Source organism: Salvelinus sp. IW2-2015, linkage group LG3 (genome assembly GCF_002910315.2).
Source record: "Salvelinus sp. IW2-2015 linkage group LG3, ASM291031v2, whole genome shotgun sequence".
Taxonomy (NCBI): domain Eukaryota; kingdom Metazoa; phylum Chordata; class Actinopteri; order Salmoniformes; family Salmonidae; genus Salvelinus; species Salvelinus sp. IW2-2015.
Window position 1 is genome coordinate 23749100 of NC_036840.1, and position 18260 is coordinate 23767359.

The 18260-nt window shown below is 42.0% G+C and overlaps 1 protein-coding gene and 1 pseudogene across 1 annotated transcript; one reads left to right on the forward strand and one right to left on the reverse strand.

The window, feature by feature from the left end:
• Nucleotides 1-14330, forward strand: part of LOC111953147 (large neutral amino acids transporter small subunit 2-like) — a 19478-nt pseudogene extending 5148 nt beyond the window's left edge.
• A 2180-nt stretch (nt 14331-16510) lies between these two features.
• nedd8 (NEDD8 ubiquitin like modifier) lies at nt 16511-18242 on the reverse strand. The gene is made up of 4 exons (XM_023972241.2): nt 17896-18242; nt 17627-17674; nt 17354-17436; nt 16511-17064 (listed from the first exon to the last, which is right to left on the reverse strand). Exons 1-4 carry the CDS (start codon nt 17911-17913, stop codon nt 16944-16946), a joined length of 270 nt encoding a protein of 89 aa, XP_023828009.1. The 5' UTR covers nt 17914-18242; the 3' UTR covers nt 16511-16943.
• Between the last annotated feature and the right edge of the window lie 18 nt (nt 18243-18260).

Consider the following 18260-nt stretch of genomic DNA (forward strand, 5'->3'; position numbering starts at 1 on the left):
AGATTGTGCAGGTCACTTAATCTGACTATACACCAAAAAAAATCAAATTTTAGTACAATACAGTAAGAATATATATTAACTTGCCCCCCCCCACCCCCACCCCCACAAACACACACCCACTCCCGTACCCCACTCCTGTTTTTTGTAAACACACAACCACTAACCATTCAATTGGTCACTGGCGAAAGGGACTCGTGCTGCAGGCTACTTTAGTAAAGTGTTAGTGGTTGTGTGCCACAACCAGCTACTCCGCCTCCTCTCTGTCTCCGTTGGCCTGGATTGCGTAGGTGCCTTGTTATTGGACCTCCGACATGTCCCAGTGTGTTACTCAGCTTACAAACAGCTGAGGAATGACGGCAGGTTCTCAGAAACGCGGCCCGGTTTTCCCAGGTGTCAACCATGTTCCTCTTAGCCTGAACCACATGTAGAAACAGAGAGGAGTGGGATTCGTGCTGTTTTGAAAATGAGAGCTATGCAGAAAGTAGGCCTACAGTAGGGCTGATTTAAAAAGTTTCCCTGCCCTGCGCACAGGTAAAAATCAAAAACGCATGTGCTGGCCACAGTGGATATGACTGCACTGTCAGGGGCATTTTGCAGAAATGTTCACCGATGTATTCCCATTACGTATGTTATTGCTTACTGTAGTGATTTGCAAACGCACTTGCCGCGTACATCTACCCTGGGAGGAGAGCACATCTGTACGTTCGTTCTTGTTACATTAGTTCTCGTTTAAATTTAGTGTTGTGGTTACACACACACACACACACACACACACACACACACACACACCACACCACCACACACCACACACACACACACACACACACCACACACACACACACACACACACACCACACACACACACACACACACTGCTCAACTGCATATGTGTGTGTCTGTTATTCCTGTTTATCAAAATTGCAGAGTGCAGAAACAGCACATCTTACTTCCCCATAGCGCGTACACTGGCTCTCCCACACACCACTACCACTGTTGTGTCTACAGTTTGTTGCAGCTGTTATTTTGTTAGCCTGATCCAAGATGTGTACTTTATGCGCTTTTTACACTCTATTGTACAACAATATTCAGAGGAGTTGGATAAAGCACACACAGATCTGGGACCAGACTAACCATGTGTTACCGGCTGACAACATGCCCACAGATCAGGCCAAACAGCCCCCTACCCCCTTTCCTCTCACTACCCCCTCGACTTCCCCCAGACCTCTAAACATCACACACTCTTTCACAACTATAAACTACTAACAAGCCCCTCCTCTCTTCCCCTGTTCCTCTCCTCCTCTCCATCTGTGTCTGGCAGAGCAGCCCGTCACTGTTCCTTGGCAGACTGACCAGATCAGCTCGGCGGTATTTCTAGTGTGACGTGTGTGTCATGTCATGTGTGAAACAACAGMGTCTTGACAGGGTTCTGTAAACCGTATTCGGCCCAGACGGCTGCCAATAGCTGCACTAATAATACATCAATTGGCGGGTGCTTGTAGTCATTCTATTTCACACATGTACAAGTGTGTGTTATACACACGTGTGAATTGGAAATGTTTATTCTGCATATCACAACTACCCCTGAGACACCCACTACCGACGGCGACCCTGCAGCAATTAAGGTTAAGTGCCTTGCTCAAGGGCACATCGYCAGATTTTTCACCTTGTCGGCTGGGGAATTTGAACTAGCGGCCTTTCAGTTACTGGCCCAACGCTCTTAAKCGCTAGGCTACCTGCTSCCCCTATCYTTACTATCACGTCTAACATTACCRGAGTAAGTAAGTATCCRTACCCTTGCAACAGTAAGGAAGCAGGTCTGCCAGAACAGCCCATAGACCAGAAGCCTATCTCCTGTTTCTGTAGCGTAATGCAGCTTGATGTACAAGTACACCCCCTYGACAGGACGTTATTCCATTGCGGGACCATGGTGACATGTACTGTACTGCAGTACGAGAAAGGTGGAGGTGGGACAGAGTGCAGGACAGACACGCTGAACCCCAGTCAGTGTCTGTGGATGAACTCAGACCCATGAGCCTTTGGCGCGTGGTACGTGTCAATTGTGTCCGAGAAGTTGAGAGGCAAGGAGAGATGGGGTCCTAGTTCGTTGTGATAGTACAGCCCCACTGGGCACACACTGGTTGAATCCACGTGATTTGCACGTCATTTCAATGACGGTAGCAAAGGTAGCTGCGCGCGTCACCTTTCATGACACGTCACGGCCAGTTGTAGCACAATGTGTGTTACTGTATCTCCCGTCACACACACACCTTCTTCTCCCTCCTTCCGATTCTCTATCCATCCGCTCCTACMGTTTCTGTTTCCCAGTCTCTCTCTCTCTCCCTCTATTCTTCTCTCCTTACGTCACCATTTATAGTACTGTGACCACTAGCTAGTGTCCGTGCACTCACACTGACCGCTGTTGGAAACCCTTKAAAAAAACAGAACAGAAGGGAAATATAGTGTAGTCGTGTACTTCTCCCTTTGTGCATTGTTAGCAACAGATCTATGCTGAGTTGATGAGAATTCTATGGTGAGAATTCCTCCAATCTACTATGTTGTTTATTGTACTGGGATTCGCCATTGTGTTCCTATGTTATTCTGGCCTGGCTAGTGTAATGTAGCAGAGAGCAGTGGAGGACATGAATGAACGGAGCACAACGCCCAGCGTGAATTGTATTGTGTTGATCTCTGTTGTGTAATATTTCTTGTAGTTCAATTTAATTCAAGCTTTATTGACAATTGGAATTCAGTTAATTCAAACAACAGCTTTCGTGGCATTATAAGTCTATCTTATATTTCCACAGCAAAAAAAACGCATAATGATGATAATAACACATTTTAATCAATGTAACACTCTTTCTTATTTCTCTCTCTCTCTCTCCTCTCTCCTCTCTCTCTCTCTCTCTCCTCTCTCTCTCTCTTCTCTTCTCTCTCTCTCTCTCTCTCTCTCTCTTCTCTCTCTCTCCTCTCTCTCTCTCTCCTGCGTTCAGTGTTGTGACGTGGGTGTGAACTGCTCCAGTGGTGCGATGGGCCACAGAGTCCAGGACATATTCACAGCCGGCAAAGCTGCTCGCCCTGGCTCTCATCATTAATATGGGCATGTGCAGATCTGCAAGGGTAGGACTAGGCACCGTATGTGGTGTGGTGTGTGTGTGTGGTGTGTGGTGTGGTGTTGTGTGTGTGTGTGTGTGTGTGTGTGTGTGTGTGTGTGTGTGTGTGTGTGTGTGTTGTGTGTGTGTGTGTGTGTGTGTGTTGTGTGGTGTGTGTGTGGTGTGTGTGTGTGTGTGTGTGTGTGGTGTGTGTGTTGTTTGTGTGTGCGTGTGTTGGTGTGTGTGTGTGTGTATCACACTCCATACCACAGAGTCTGCCCATCTCGCCATCTCTCTCTCGGTCCAGAGACACCACAAAGACACCAAACCCCACTGACATCCTATCACTGGGTCACTGTGGACTCAAAGTCTGTGTCCCAAATGACACCCTAATCCGCATATAGTGCACTTCTTTTCACCACAGCCCTATGGGCCCTGATCGAAAGACTTCTTTTCACCACAGCCCTATGGGCCCTGATCGAAAGTAGTGCACTACATAGAGAATAGGGTGCTGTTTGCGACACAGACATAGCTTCCCTATTCACAGAGATAAGAGGTCACAGTTCTGGGGCCTCTGATAAAACTCACAGAGCTAATAGAGTTTTAAGGTGGTTTTCATCCCAGTCGTGTCTGTGGGTTAGTTAGCATAACACTAATGAGGGTCAGTTATGAGAGAGACAGACAGAGACAACAGTGACAATAGGGCTGTAGACACAGAGAGAGGAGAGAGGGATTCTGAGTGTTGGTGTAAGAATACAATGGGTGAGAGTATGGGAGAATCACCAACCAGAGAGAGATGGGGACAAAGAGAGAGTAAGAGCAAAAACTGAGGGAGAGAGGCGGGGAAGAGGCAGACAATGACAGAGAAAGAAGGAGAGGAAGAAAGAGGGAGGCAGGAAGAGAGATTAAGGATGCATGACCTGTTCGTATTGGCATGACAATGAAAAGATGAGACTAGGAGGAAAGGACAGAGATAGACGGAGTCGGAAGTAGACATGGTGTGCAAGCCAATAGTGCATACTCTGTCTGTCACACACACAAACACACACACATGCACACACTGCGTCCTTATTGTTATGTCCTATGTGTGACCTGGCAGCTCCCTTATCAATCTGCATTGCAGTAGTAGTGAACCAATTTCACAAAGCTAAAATCTCTACAAATCCCCAAAAAATCCTCATTCAAATTCTTTTCATTTTTATAAATACGTATTTCACAAAAATACTAAATCTAGGCCTACACCACCCTAAAATCTAGGCCTACACCACTCTAAAATCTAGGCCTACACCACTATAAAATCTAGGCCTACACCACCCTAACATCTAGGCCTACACCACTCTAAAATCTTGGCCTACACCCCCCTAAAATCTAGGCCTACACCCCCCTAAAATCTAGGCCTACACCACCCTAAAATCTAGGCCTACACCACCCTAAAATCTAGGCCTACACCACCCCAAAATCAATGCCTACACCACCCCAAAATCTAGGCCTACACCACCCTAAATTCTAGGCCTACACCACCCRAAAWTCTAGGCCTACACCACCATAAAATCCTCATTCTAAACCCCATTTGTTCGCTCTTCTTCCCCTCTATTCCTCTCTACTCCTCCAGGGGAGTACTATTGGCTGGAGCCAGCCCATGCCTTTGAGCCCTTCCAGGAGTACGACGTGGGGCTGATAGCCCTGGCCTTCCTACAAGGCTCCTTCGCATACGGAGGATGGAACTTCCTCAACTACGTCACTGAGGAGCTGGTTGACCCCTATGTGTAAAGCCCTACTACAATTAGTCCATGCATGTGTCCCAAATTCGATCTTTTGATATTATATTTGAGAACTGGACTGATCCCTATTGAATGAGACCTACATGTCTTTAATGAATGGTCTACCTTTTTGGTCTACCTTTTCCCCATCCCTCTCTCTATTCTGAACTGGACTGATACCTATTACCTACATGTCTTTAATGAATGATATACCTTCCCTCCCCATCCCTCCATTCCTCTCTCTATTCTAGGAATCTTCCTCGTGCCATCTTTATCTCCATCCCCTTGGTGACGTTCGTGTACGTGTTTGCCAACATCGCTTACGTCACAGCCATGAGTCCTCAGGAGCTGCTGGCCTCCAACGCTGTTGCTGTAGTGAGTAGCTCCACCCACCATCCCGCCAGGATCAGGAAGCAGCTTTGGGTTTATTCACGTTCAACCTCAGTATTACTCAAAGGCCTCTGGCGCCCCCTTGTCGGTCACAGAGAGATAATGGTCCTTAAATTCAGATTCAACTTTGAATTCTGCTTAGTGGAGTGGCATATCTGTACCATATTATCAATCAACTGATGCTACAATTTTAACTTTTAAGTGTATAAGTATCAAACCTTGTGTTGTAGCTATGTAGCAGTTCATTGAATGTGTAATTGTGTGTTTCACCATATTCTCTTGTCCCCTCTCTTCCTCCGTCTATTCCTTRCTTCCTTCCTTTTCTCCCTCCAGACGTTTGGTGAGAAGCTGCTAGGCGTGATGTCATGGATCATGCCCATCTCTGTTGCTCTGTCCACCTTCGGAGGGGTCAACGGGTCCCTCTTCACCTCCTCACGGTATTCTCCTTCACATTATTTATCTGCCTCTTGTATCTCTGTTTTTCTTTATCTCTCTCCATATACAGTACCAGTCAAAAGTTTGGACACACCTACTCATTCCAACATTTGTCTTTATATTTGACTATTTTCTACATGGTAGAATAATAGTGAAGAAATCAAAACTATGAAATAACACATATGGAATCATGTTGTAACTAAAKAAGTGTTAAACAAATYAAAATCTATTTAAAATTTGAGATTATTCAAAGTAGCCACCCTTTGCCTTGATGACAGCTTTGCACACTTTGCTGTCATCAAGGCAAAGGGTGGCTACTTTGAAGAATCTCAAATATAAAATATATTTTGATTTGTTTAACATGATTCAACATGATGATGAATATATTTTTGATTTGTTGGTTACTACATGATTCCTTATGTGTTATTTCATAGTTTTGATGTCTTCACTATTATTCTACAATGTAGAAAATAGTAAAAATGAAGAAAAACCCTTGAATGAGTAGGTGTGTCKAAACTTTTGACTGGTACTGTATATCTTTRTCTGTGAACTCTGTCTTCTAACTAATTTCTCTTTTTTTTTTATCGATGTACTTATCCCTTCACGTCACCCTTTCATTACTCCGTATTTTGTACTGCGTTAGATTGTATTAGTAGTTAACCTGTCTCTCACTCACTCTRGATCTCTCTCTCTTTCTCTCGAACAGGTTGTTCTTTGCTGGAGCCAGAGAYGGCCACCTCCCCAGTCTCCTGGCCATGATCCACGTGAAGCGTTGTACCCCCATCCCTGCTCTGCTCTTCACTGTGAGTGCTAAATCCTTTCTATCTCTCTCTCTCCATCGCTCTTCCCCTCTCTCTTTCTCTCTCTCTCTATGTATTTACCTTTGACACAGGTGTCTGTATATACACAGTACACTATACAGTGGCAATAAAAAGTATGTATGGAATTACCTGGATTTCTGCATAAATTTTACATCAAATTTMATCTGATCTTCATCTAAGTCACAACAATAGACACAGTGTGCTTAAACGAATAACACARAAATTATTGTATTTTTCTTGTCTATATTGAATACATAATTTAAACAAAATAGATCTCAGAAGACGTAAGATTAAGAATTGTTGACTTGCATAAAGCTGGAAAGGGTTACAAAAGTATCTCTAAAAGTCAGTCCACGGTAAGACAAATTGTCTATAAATGGAGAAATTTCAGCACTGTTGCTACTCTCCCTAGAAGTGGCCATCCTGCAAAGATGACTGCAAGAGCACAGCGCAGAATGCTCAATGAGGTTAAGAAGAATCATAGTGTCTGCTAAAGACTTACAGAAATCTCTGGAAGATGCTAACATCTCTGTTGACGAGTCTACAATATGTGAAACACTAAACAAGAATGGTGTTCATGGAAGGACACCATGGAAGAAGGCACTGCTGTCCAAAAAAACCATTGCTGCACGTCTGAAGTTCGCAAAAGAGCACCTGGATGTTCCACAGCGCTACTGGCAAAATATTCTGTGGACAGATTAAACTAAAGTTGTGTAGTTTGGAAGGAACACACAACACTATATGTGGAGAGAAAAAAGGCTCAGCACACCAACATCAAACCTCATCCCAACTTTAAACTATGGTGAAGGGAGCATAATGGTTTGGGGCTGCTTTGCTGACTCAGGGCCTGGACAGCTTGCTATCATCGACTGAAAAATTCATTCCCAAATTTATCAAGACATTTTGCAGGAGAATGTAAGGCTACCTGTCCGCCAATTGAAGCTCAACAGAAGTTTGGTGATTCAACAGGACAACAACCCAAAATATAGAAGTAAGTCAACAACAGAATGGCTTGAACAGAAGAAAATACGCCTTCTGGAGTGGCCCAGTCAGTCCTGACCTCAACCCGATTGAGATGCTGTAAGAGGCATGACCTCAAGAGAGCGGTTCGCACCAGACATCCCAAGAATATAGCTTTTTCTGAAACAGTTTTATAAAGAGGAATGGTCCAAAATTCCTCCTGACCGTTGTGCAGGTCTGATCCGCAACTACAGAAAACGTTTGGTTGAGGTTATTGCTGCCAAAGGAGGGTCAACCTGTTATTAAATCCAAGGGTTCACATACTTTTTCCAACCTGCACTGTGAGTGTTTACACAGTGTATTCAATAAAGACATTAACATTTATAATTGTTTGTGTGTTATTAGTTTAAGCAGACTGTGTTTGTCTATTGTTATGACTTAGATGAAGATCAGATAACATTTTATGACCAATTTATGTAGAAATCCAGGTAATTCTAAAGGGTTCACATACTTTTTCTTCCCACTGTATGTACAAAAGTATGTGGACGCGTGGAGGCTGTTATAGCAGCAAAGGGAGGACTAACTCCATATTAATGCCCATGATATTGGAATGAGATGTTCGACGAGCAGGTGTCCACATACTTTTGGTCATGTAGTGTACCTTATATGTTCATATACTGTACACATATTGACCCATTCTCTCCCTCTCTCCCTCCCTCCCCCAGTGTCTGTCCACCCTGTTGATGCTGTGCACCAGTGACATGTACACCCTCATTAACTACGTGGGCTTCATCAACTACCTCTTCTACGGGGTCACTGTTGCCGGGCAGATCGTGCTGCGCATCAAGGCACCCGACATGCACCGACCGATCAGGGTGAATTTCAAAGAAGACATTTTCTTGGCACTGGGTTCTCGAGGCTATATTTACTAAACGTTTCCAACAAATCTTCATTTAGGATACACTTTATATATACTGTATCTTATTTTTTCTCCAAACTTTTTATTTMACTTTTTAATTGGACGTCCCACTTTAAATCGTTGTCATACATCTATCTTATTATGATTCTTTAGCAAACTACTCCTCTTACACCGTTTAAGCTAGAAATTACATTCACACTTTAAAATGTGTAGACTGGTCTGGATACAACTTTTTGATKATATTTGTACTTTTTAACCTATTACGCTTTTTGTCCTTAAAAAAATGTAATCCTCCACTTGAATTGGATTTCTTCAACCTTCTAAAAGTCCCATTGTTATAAACTTCCATGACTTCAAACATTATATTCATTGTCAACAATGTCATTTTTGACACAWATCAGCTACTTTGACCACTTTCCCCATTGTCTCATGTTAMATAGCGTGACGACCGTCTGCACTGATCTGTCTGATAACGCGCACCCACGGGATAGCTAAAAATACATTTGGCTGTTCTAACGTTCGAAAATGTTACCAAGGTGACAGCGTCCACTGAACCACCTTTCCTAGCTACGTAGTGTAGTGAAGTTGTAGCTAATGCACAAATACGTTTTCAARATATCTGTTCTGCCGTAATAGTGCGCCCAGTTCTACAGCACAGCTGACTGTCCTCTGCGACATTATCATCGTGTTGGACAAATGTTACAAGGTAGCGAGGCACAGTGCCAGCTGTCAGTCAGATACTGTACATGCTGATTTCTGAGAACAGTCCAATAACTTTGGTGCCGTTCAACTTCATCAGCGCGTCATAGTGTCATAGCTACTGTGCGTCATAGCTACTGCGATTTTTTAAATTTAGGAACTAGTGTTAGATCGATGAGCAAAAATCTTGATTTTTAGAGACGAGTTCCACGTCCTACAAGACAGATCAGTTGAGGGACGAGCGTCGCATAGGGGTGTCACATTATGACATCTCGGTCTACTTCTCTGCTATTGTAAATCTGAAATCGGAACACTTCCTCCACTACCACAAGAATACTTTTAAAGAGCTAAATCAAGTCCCACAAGTTTACTTAATGTAAAAGTGTCATCTAGTTTGTTTCTCAGTGTTTAATTCCCTTTTGAAAATAGGTGCAAATTTTATAGCTGGTGCAAAGATTTTGGTAAATCTGACTGTAGGTATTTGAGGGCTTATTCTCATTGTGTTTTTGCATTATGACCACCAATCTCTCTCTCTCTCTCTCTCTCTCTCTGCCTTACTGGCTCTCTCGTCCGTTACCCTCACCCACTCCTCTTCTCTCCCCCTGCGCAGCTCAGTCTGGTATGGCCGGTCATCTACCTATTGTTCTGGGCCTTCCTGCTCATCTTCTCCCTGTACTCTGAGCCCATTGTGTGTGGCCTCGGCATGGCTATCATGCTGACTGGAGTACCGGTCTACTTCCTGGGTGTCTACTGGGACAAAAAGCCTGAATGCTTCAACAACTTCGTTGGTACGGCAACTTTATTTCTTTATTTAACCTCTATTTAACCAGGCAAGTCAATTAAGAATAACTTCGTATTTACAATAAACTGGAACTTCCTTCAGATGAGTTCAACTTTATTCAACCTTTAAAATCATTGTTGTTTTTATTAACTCAACTGTCTTCTCTGGTCACTTGACATTATGTTACGTATGTAGATTCACAGCGTGTCACTACTAATCTCAGTAGCCACAACCAAATCAGCAATGTTAAGGCTGTTATGATAGACTATGGCCATGTCCGAAATATGTGTTGCCTACTGCTTACTAAAACAACACACTGTGTACTAATCATACTGCATATAATTTAGTATGTATTGTGTAGTAATCATACGTAGGTCTCGAAAGACGATTCTCTTCCTCATTACAGTTACTAATCTAACTATCTAACCCTGTGTATTTTCATGTTACATGTGCCAAGGCTCTATTGTATTCTGTTTATGATGTGATACTTATAAACTTCTTTGTCTTTCTCTCTATATCAACTTTGCATTCACTATACTTTTGCAGTCTTCTGTCATCCTCTTGTTTCCCTCTATTTCTACTATGGATCCACTGACTAGTTTTGGAGTCTACTCTAGTGTCTTAACCACTCCTCTTCTCTCTCTTCAGCCAAGATGACCTACCTGGGCCAGAAGTTCTGTGTGGTGGTGTATCCAGGGGAAACGAAGGGAGCAGGGAACGGGGAGGAGGGCGAGGAGCTGAAGGAGTCCCAGGCTCCTCTCTCGCAAGACGATGGGGAGACACAAAAGTCTGCAGACTGCTAAACACACACCTTTACTAGCCCCCCTCCCCCCCCCCACATCACCACCAACTCCTCAACACTCACGAGCACAGCGCACGCCACGCACCCAAACTTCAGAGAAACACACTCTCATTGAGGTAGAGTCAGAGTTTCAGGTATATCACTATGGCAGAGAGGAGTTAACACTCATAGACTCGGAAATACTCTTTGTGACACACACTGTTTTTATGTGTTCATCCATCTGATTGTATCTTTGTTTCAGTCACCAATGTTGTGCCAAATAGAGGAGAGGAGGAGGAGAGGAGGAGACCTATATAGACCTATATCCGGTCATTACATTTCAGTGTGCCACCTTTCAACGCTACTTATTGCAGAAGACATATCCAACCTGACATCCTCACAGATACACACTCATCTTTTCATCCTCTAATCCTTTCATGTACCCCCTTAACTACTCTTTTTCTTCATCCTCCTCATCTTCCTCCACACACTCCCTGCACACTCCATGAGTGAGAGAGCGCTGGCCATTTTTAAAGTACTCGTACTGTACTGTGGCAGATTCATCATCAGCATTGCTTTTGTGTTCGTTTTTTTTTCTTTTTGCCTCCTTTTGAATAGAATTTGCCTTGTCTTACTGAAAACACACCAAAGCTGTATTCCTTTATTGTCAAAACCATCAAATTCAGATAAATTCTTTGAATGTTCTGTTTCAAATACACTAAATACTGTCTGTGATTCCAAAATGTTTTTTATAATTGTTATAATTGGTTATATCACGTGTCATTGTTATTATATTTGTTTTTTTATGTTAGTTTTAATGTTTTTTTCTGTTCAATATCAATAACTTTTGGGTCTTATTTTTCTTTTTTGCAACAGCGAAGGTATACTTTTAAGAGCCTATGAGGGATCTGGTTCGGTGCCTTAGGTATTGGTATGTAATTGTTATCATTGATGTTGACAGATTATTTCATCCAGATATTTTTAAAGAGATTTTTGAAAAAMAATAATAATAATGATGAAAAAAACAAAGAAATGGCCATTTTGAATATTCCAGGTTGACTCAGTGTGTTTACTGGATATCTGAGGAAGATTTCATTAAAGGCAGACAATCAACTCTACAAATGAACAGTCTGATGATTTAAAAGAGTAGAAGCACAGACTAACACGCCGACTACAGTTCTTACACCTATAGAGACACGGACACACACACACACACTCACACAAACACACACTCGCATGTCCACGCCCTGGGAGAAAATTGTCAGAAGTTGAATTGTATGTGTAGCTAAGCTTACTGCAATGTAAATCAACAGCAGTGGTGTGCTGGTGTTGATGTAAATGTCTATTATTAATGTCTATCAATAATGAGGCAATTCAGTATTTTTGTAGATTAATACACATCTATAAATCTACTCTTCAAAATAGTTTGATAGTGCTTTATTTAGTGATGTTTGAATTAATATAACTGATCATGTTTTATTCACAAAATAATAACTGGATAATATTACATGAATGTAAAGTTACGTTTGTTGTTAAAGTGACGTCAGGGATTTAAATACTGAACGAGAAATGTTCTGTTTATTTGTTGTCAGGTGACTCTGTAATCTACAGCATACATACACTACCGGTCAAAAGTCTTAGAACACCTAATCAATCAAGGGTTTTTCTTTATTTTCACTATTTTCTACATTGTATAATAATAGTGAAGACATCAAAACTATTAAATAACACATATGGAAGTAACCAAAAAAGTGTTAAACAAATGAGATTCTTCAAATAGCCACCGTTTGCCTTGATGACATCTTTGCACACGCTTGGCATTCTCTCAACCAGCTTCACCTGGAATGCTTTCCCAACAGTCTTGATGGAGTTCCCACATATGCTGAGCACTTGTTGGCTGCTTTTCCTTCACTCTGCGGTCCGACTCATCCCAAACCATCTCAATTTGGTTGAGGTCGGGGGATTGTGGAGGCCAGGTCATCTGATGCAGCACTACATCACTTTACTTCTTGGTAAAATAGCCCTTACACAGCCTGGAGGTGTGTTGGGTCACTGTCCTGTTGAAAAACAAATGATAGTCCCACTAAGCCCAAACCAGATGGGATTGAGTATCGCTYCAGAATGCTGTGGTAGCCATTCTGGTTAAGTGTGAATTCTAAATAAATCCCAGACAGTGTCACCAGCAATGCACCCCCACACCATAACACCTCCTCTTCCATGCTTTACGGTGGGAATTACACATGTAGAGATTACACATGTAGAGATCATCCGTTCACCCACACCGTGTCTCACAAAGACACGGCAGTTGGAACCAAAAATCCAAAATTTGGACTCCAGACTAAAGGACACATTTCTACCGGTCTAATGTCCATTGCTCGTGTTTCTTGGCCCAAGCAAGTCTCTTCTTCTTATTGGTGTCCTTTAGTAGTGGTTTCTTTGCAGCAATTCGACCATGAAGACCTGATTCACACAATCTCCTCTGAACAGTTGATGTTGAGATGTGTCTGTTACTTGAACTCTGTGAAGCATTTATTTGGGCTGCAATTTCTGAGGCTGGTAACTCTAATAAACTTGTCCTCTGCAGCAGAGGTAACTCTGGATCTTCCATTCCTATGGCGATCCTCATCAGATCCAGTTTCACCATAGCGCTTGATGGTTTTTGCGACTGCACTTGAAGAAACTTTCAAAGTTCTTGAAATATTCCGTATTGACTGACCTTCATGTCTTAAAGTAATGATGGACTCTCATTTCTCTTTGCTTATTTGAGCTGTTTTTGCCATAATATGGGACTATCCAAATAGTAAAAATAGGGCTATCTTCTGTATACCCTCCTACCTTGTCACAACACAACTGGTTGGCTCAAACACACTAAGAAGGAAAGAAATTCCACAAATAAACTTTTAAGAAGGCACACCTGTTAATCAATCAATCAAATGTATTTATAAAGCCCTTTTTACATCAGCCGATGTCACAAAGTGCTATACAGAAACCCAGCCTAAAACCCCAAACAGCAAGCAATGCAAATGTAGAAGCGCAGTGGCTAGGAAAAACTCCCTAGAAAGGCCAGAACCTAGGAAGAAACCTAGAGAGGAACCAGGCTCTGAGGGGTGGCCAGTCCTCTTCTGGCTGTGCCGGGTGAAGATTATAACAGTACATGGCCAAGATGTTCAAATGTTCATAGATGACCAGCAGTGTCAAATAATAATAATCACAGTAGTTGTAGAAGGTGCAACAGGTCAGCACCTCAGGAGTAAATGTCTGTTGGATTTTCATAGCCGATCATTCAGAGTTAGAGACAGAAGGTGCGGTAGAGAGAGTCGAAAACAGCACGTCTGGGACAAGGTAGCACGTACGGTGAACAGGTCAGGGTTCCATAGACGCAGGCAGAACAGTTGAAACTGGAGCACCAGCACGACCAGGTGGACTGGGGACAGCAAGGAGTCATCAGGCTCAGGTCCTCCGAGAGAAGAGAGAAAAGAGAGAAAGAGAGAGACAGAAAGATGCATTCCAGGTGACTACCTCATGAAGAGAGAATGCCAAGAGTGTGCAAAGCTGTCATCAAGGCAAAGGGTGGCTATTGGCTACTTTTTTGGTTACTACATGATTCAATATGTGTTATTTCATAGTTTTGATGTCCTCACTATTATTCTACAATGTAGAAAATAGTCAAAATAAAGAAGTTCTAAAACTTTTGACCGGTAGTGTATACTATGGATGGTAGTGTGACCCAGTTTACCAACAATGGCCTTGCTATTTGACCTTTGAAACACACGTGTACACACACTGCTCTTCTTCCGATTTTATAACCAGTTTGAGGCCTTCTCAGTACATTCACACTGCCTTCTCCACACTGCCAAAAGCCAATGAACACTCAATAGCTCACCGGTTTCCATAGAGGGCTGGCTTTATGTTAATGATCCACCACCTTTGTCTTAAGACCTCTTACCAGTGAAGAGAAGATGTCATTCCTTTAGTCTAGATGTCTTAATCTTTCATAAATGTATACACATTCCTCTAAAATCATATTAATGTTATTTCCAATGGTCATTTACTGATCACGCAGATACAAAAATAATGTAATGGATGCAGTGGTATTAATAATGTACAATAATAATACAGATTTGGACCTTAGACACATACTTTACAGTATTAAGTCATTGAAACCAATATACATCTATACATGCAGTTTATGATAAGTCAACCAGTTTGTATAGAGACAGTTTGCCCTCTGCAGTGCTAGCACAAGTAAAAAGTCATGGTATGGGTCGGTGTCTATTATCCTTGTGAAGGTTTAATAATCACAGGGTTCAGGGTCAAAGGTCGAGTTCCAGGGCGACTACCTTGCTGATGTTGCATTGCATCAATCAATGGTTATGTGTCACGTCATCAACTGGGCAGTCAGGCATCAGATTGCTATATTATATCATGTGGTTAGCTGATGTGTTAAACACATGCCCAGGCGTTGTGAGATCTGGCATGCGTCTGCAATGTAGTCTGCCTGGAACTTCAACATATACTGTAGCTCAGACAGGGTATCTTTGAAAGTTGTGTGATATGGATGTGTTTTGTGCCTATATATCACTAGATGTCACATTAACTATATATTCTACTGTACATACTGTATGGAAACTTACCACAGGAGAAAAAAAAAGTTTTTTAAAGTGGGTAATGTATCCTCTTTATCGACATAACTGTGCATTATCAATTCATTACCATCAGCTCGGTCACCTCAGAAACAATATGGCTTTACTCTTACAACAGAAGGACATTGCGATGCATGTGCACAGGGTTGACGGCTTTGTATACATTCATGGTAACCCAATGTTAAACCCAATGTGTATCATTTGTGTATTACTGACGAAGAATACCACAGGTATAGCACTTAAATATCCCCATTTTGCTATTTCCTTCAGTAGAATATTCATCTTTTCAACTATTATGCGTTACCAATGAGAACATTGTAGTATCAGACCTACTGTTCTGCTTACGTTGTAGTATCAGACCTTCTGTTCTGCTTGGTCAATATTAGCCTGGTCTTAGATCTGTATATGCAACCCTGACTATCACTGTGGTAGCGTACAATGAATGGCTAAAGCACAGAGACTACAGATAGAACCAGGCTACTCAATCACTGCCTCATCTAAACTGATGCGCTATTTAATAACACCAAGTAATTGCCTCCCTTGACACAGACCAAACAGAGGACTGCAGGCCTTCAATGGTGGTTCAGGAATATACAGTAGAAGCCTTGGTGTGTGTAGTACTGCAACATAGAAATAAAATAGGTAGATTCTATTTTTATATATTGCAAAACACACCTCAGTAAATCATTGCCCACCTTCTTGTCTATGCTAGCCTGGTTAAACCACACTGAACGTTGCGCTCACCAAGTGAAACAATGGTGAGCGCAATAACAACAAATTTAACCAGGCTATGGCTATGTCTATCTATGTGTTGATGTAGATGGACGTGCTAAAAGCCATGCAATACATGATGTGAAGTCTCACTACGTTTTTGTTCTAAGCAATATGATTGTGACCCCCATACTTAATCCTCCTGGCACCACTGGGTTCCTAATAGACCGATAGTTAAAATAAATGAAGCTATTTTTTTATACTTTTCTGCTGCAAATGATTTTTGACTGGATCGTAAGTCCAACCACCTCCCTTACACATAGAGCCAGGAGATTTTCTTGATCACATGACAACTGTTTAACTGTTTCAGCATGAATGTACATATAGTAACAAGAGATAAATAAATATATACTGAAGTATATTAATTGTTGATGACTGGCGTGGCGTTTGTATTTTTCCTACAGAACGTACCTTTCAGTTCTATAACATTAAACACATCATTAATGACAACACGACACTAGTCACTGATAACTGATGTTTTTTTTTATTGACAAACTAAACCATTACATTCATCTACTTAAAATAATAATTTCTCACTTTCATGCATTGTAAACGTAACATCTGCATCATCAGTTTGATGCACACAAAAGAGGGAGGGACAGGAGCGAGTGCTGACATGGTGATAAGTCCAAAGGACAAAACCTTCTCTTTACAGATATGAAGCAGGGCCCTCATATTTTAATATTAATGACACATGAGTGATTGTAACAGGGTAATATGTCTCCAAGAAGGTCTAGGGTTGAGAGAGGGCTGAAGTTGCCCATAAGCACTGATCTATGGTCAGTTCAGCATTTGTAGCCCATAATGGTTATGGTTTGGATTTGAGGAGGTTTAAGCTGATCCTAGATCTGTGCCTAAGGGCAACATCTACTGGGGCCAAGGCGGGTGTGGTGGTTACAAGGCAAGCAGGAGGCTCGTGGGACAGTGGAGGACCTCCCCTCCTCTTAGCGCAAGGACCAGGTGTAGTACGGAGCCTCCCTGGATCTTGTAGTCTGCTGCTGTCTTCTCATCGTTCCTGAGGGAAAGAAACTGATATTAGGAAGAGAGGGACAATTTCATTCTCATGCACAAACTGTTATTTTTGTGTGTGTTGTTATCTGACCACTGACTAGAGAGAATGTCTGTGGACGTGTACTCTTCCTAGGAAGACGAGTTGCCTCCTACATTAACAATGGTCCAGTGCTGTTGCCCTAGGTCTGGAACTTCCAAGACTAATGCAGGACAACCACTTGAACACAGAGAATATATAAGCTAAGGTTTCTTTTACACGTGATTAATTCCACGATGTTGCCTCTGTGCCTTACATTTGTTTCCCACTGTAGATCAACCTCTGCTGCTGAGGCGGAATCCCCTCTTTCTCCTCCACTCGCTCTTTAATCCTCTCAACCTGACAAGAGACGAGCCAGAGAATACACACACTGAATACATAATATCACTGTATGGTTTCACTGAGGGCTGTGGCATGCGCACACACACACACACACACACACACACACACACACACACACACACACACACACACACACACACACAGATAAGGAACAAAGGGAATACTGGGAAAAATTCTAGCGACATACCTTGTCTGTGGGCTCTATGTCAATCTCAATTTCTTTCCCAGTGAGTGTCTGACAGACATTGATAAAATAGTTAGTCATGTTAAAGAGGATGCCTTCATAACCAGCACGCGTCAGTTAGTTACTTATGATCTAAGTTATTCGATTCTTATTTTATGGYCCCATGTAGCTAGCTAGCTACTGACTGTGTGCACTGAGCAGCTGAATTAAACCTAAGCTAGCCAAATTGCTTGTGTGGCTGCATATACTGTACGTGTCTGACGTTCTCTTACCTTGACTTTAATCAACATTTTGACTTATTTTGTTTTCTAAATACAATTATACTATAACTGATTTGGTATCTGTGTAATATCAGATAAATGTGGTATCCTGCTTAGCTACAACATGAGACATTTCTACACCAATCTGACTTTGTCGCAAAGAATTCAATTGAAGTTCCTGTGTTTCTCAGAAATAGGTCCCACTATTCTCCGTGCTCACAACGAAAGAGTTCCGCGATGTGCTTAGTAAACTACGGTGTTACGTTTTCTCCGTCAAAAAGTTGTATTAGATTAAATATGTTTATTTAAATAGTTTAGTTACTGTGCGAAAAATCCCTAGAGGTATCCCCATTGCTACTGTTAAAAAAATTACATTT

Bases quoted from the DNA above. Each gene is read 5' to 3' on its own strand.
- nedd8 (XM_023972241.2), bottom strand. The intron at 17,437-17,626 runs GTATGTCGCTAG...GTCTCTTGTCAG, and splicing joins ACATAGAGCCCACAGACAAG to GTTGAGAGGATTAAAGAGCG. The intron at 17,065-17,353 runs GTAAGGCACAGA...TCTTTCCCTCAG, and splicing joins ATCTACAGTGGGAAACAAAT to GAACGATGAGAAGACAGCAG.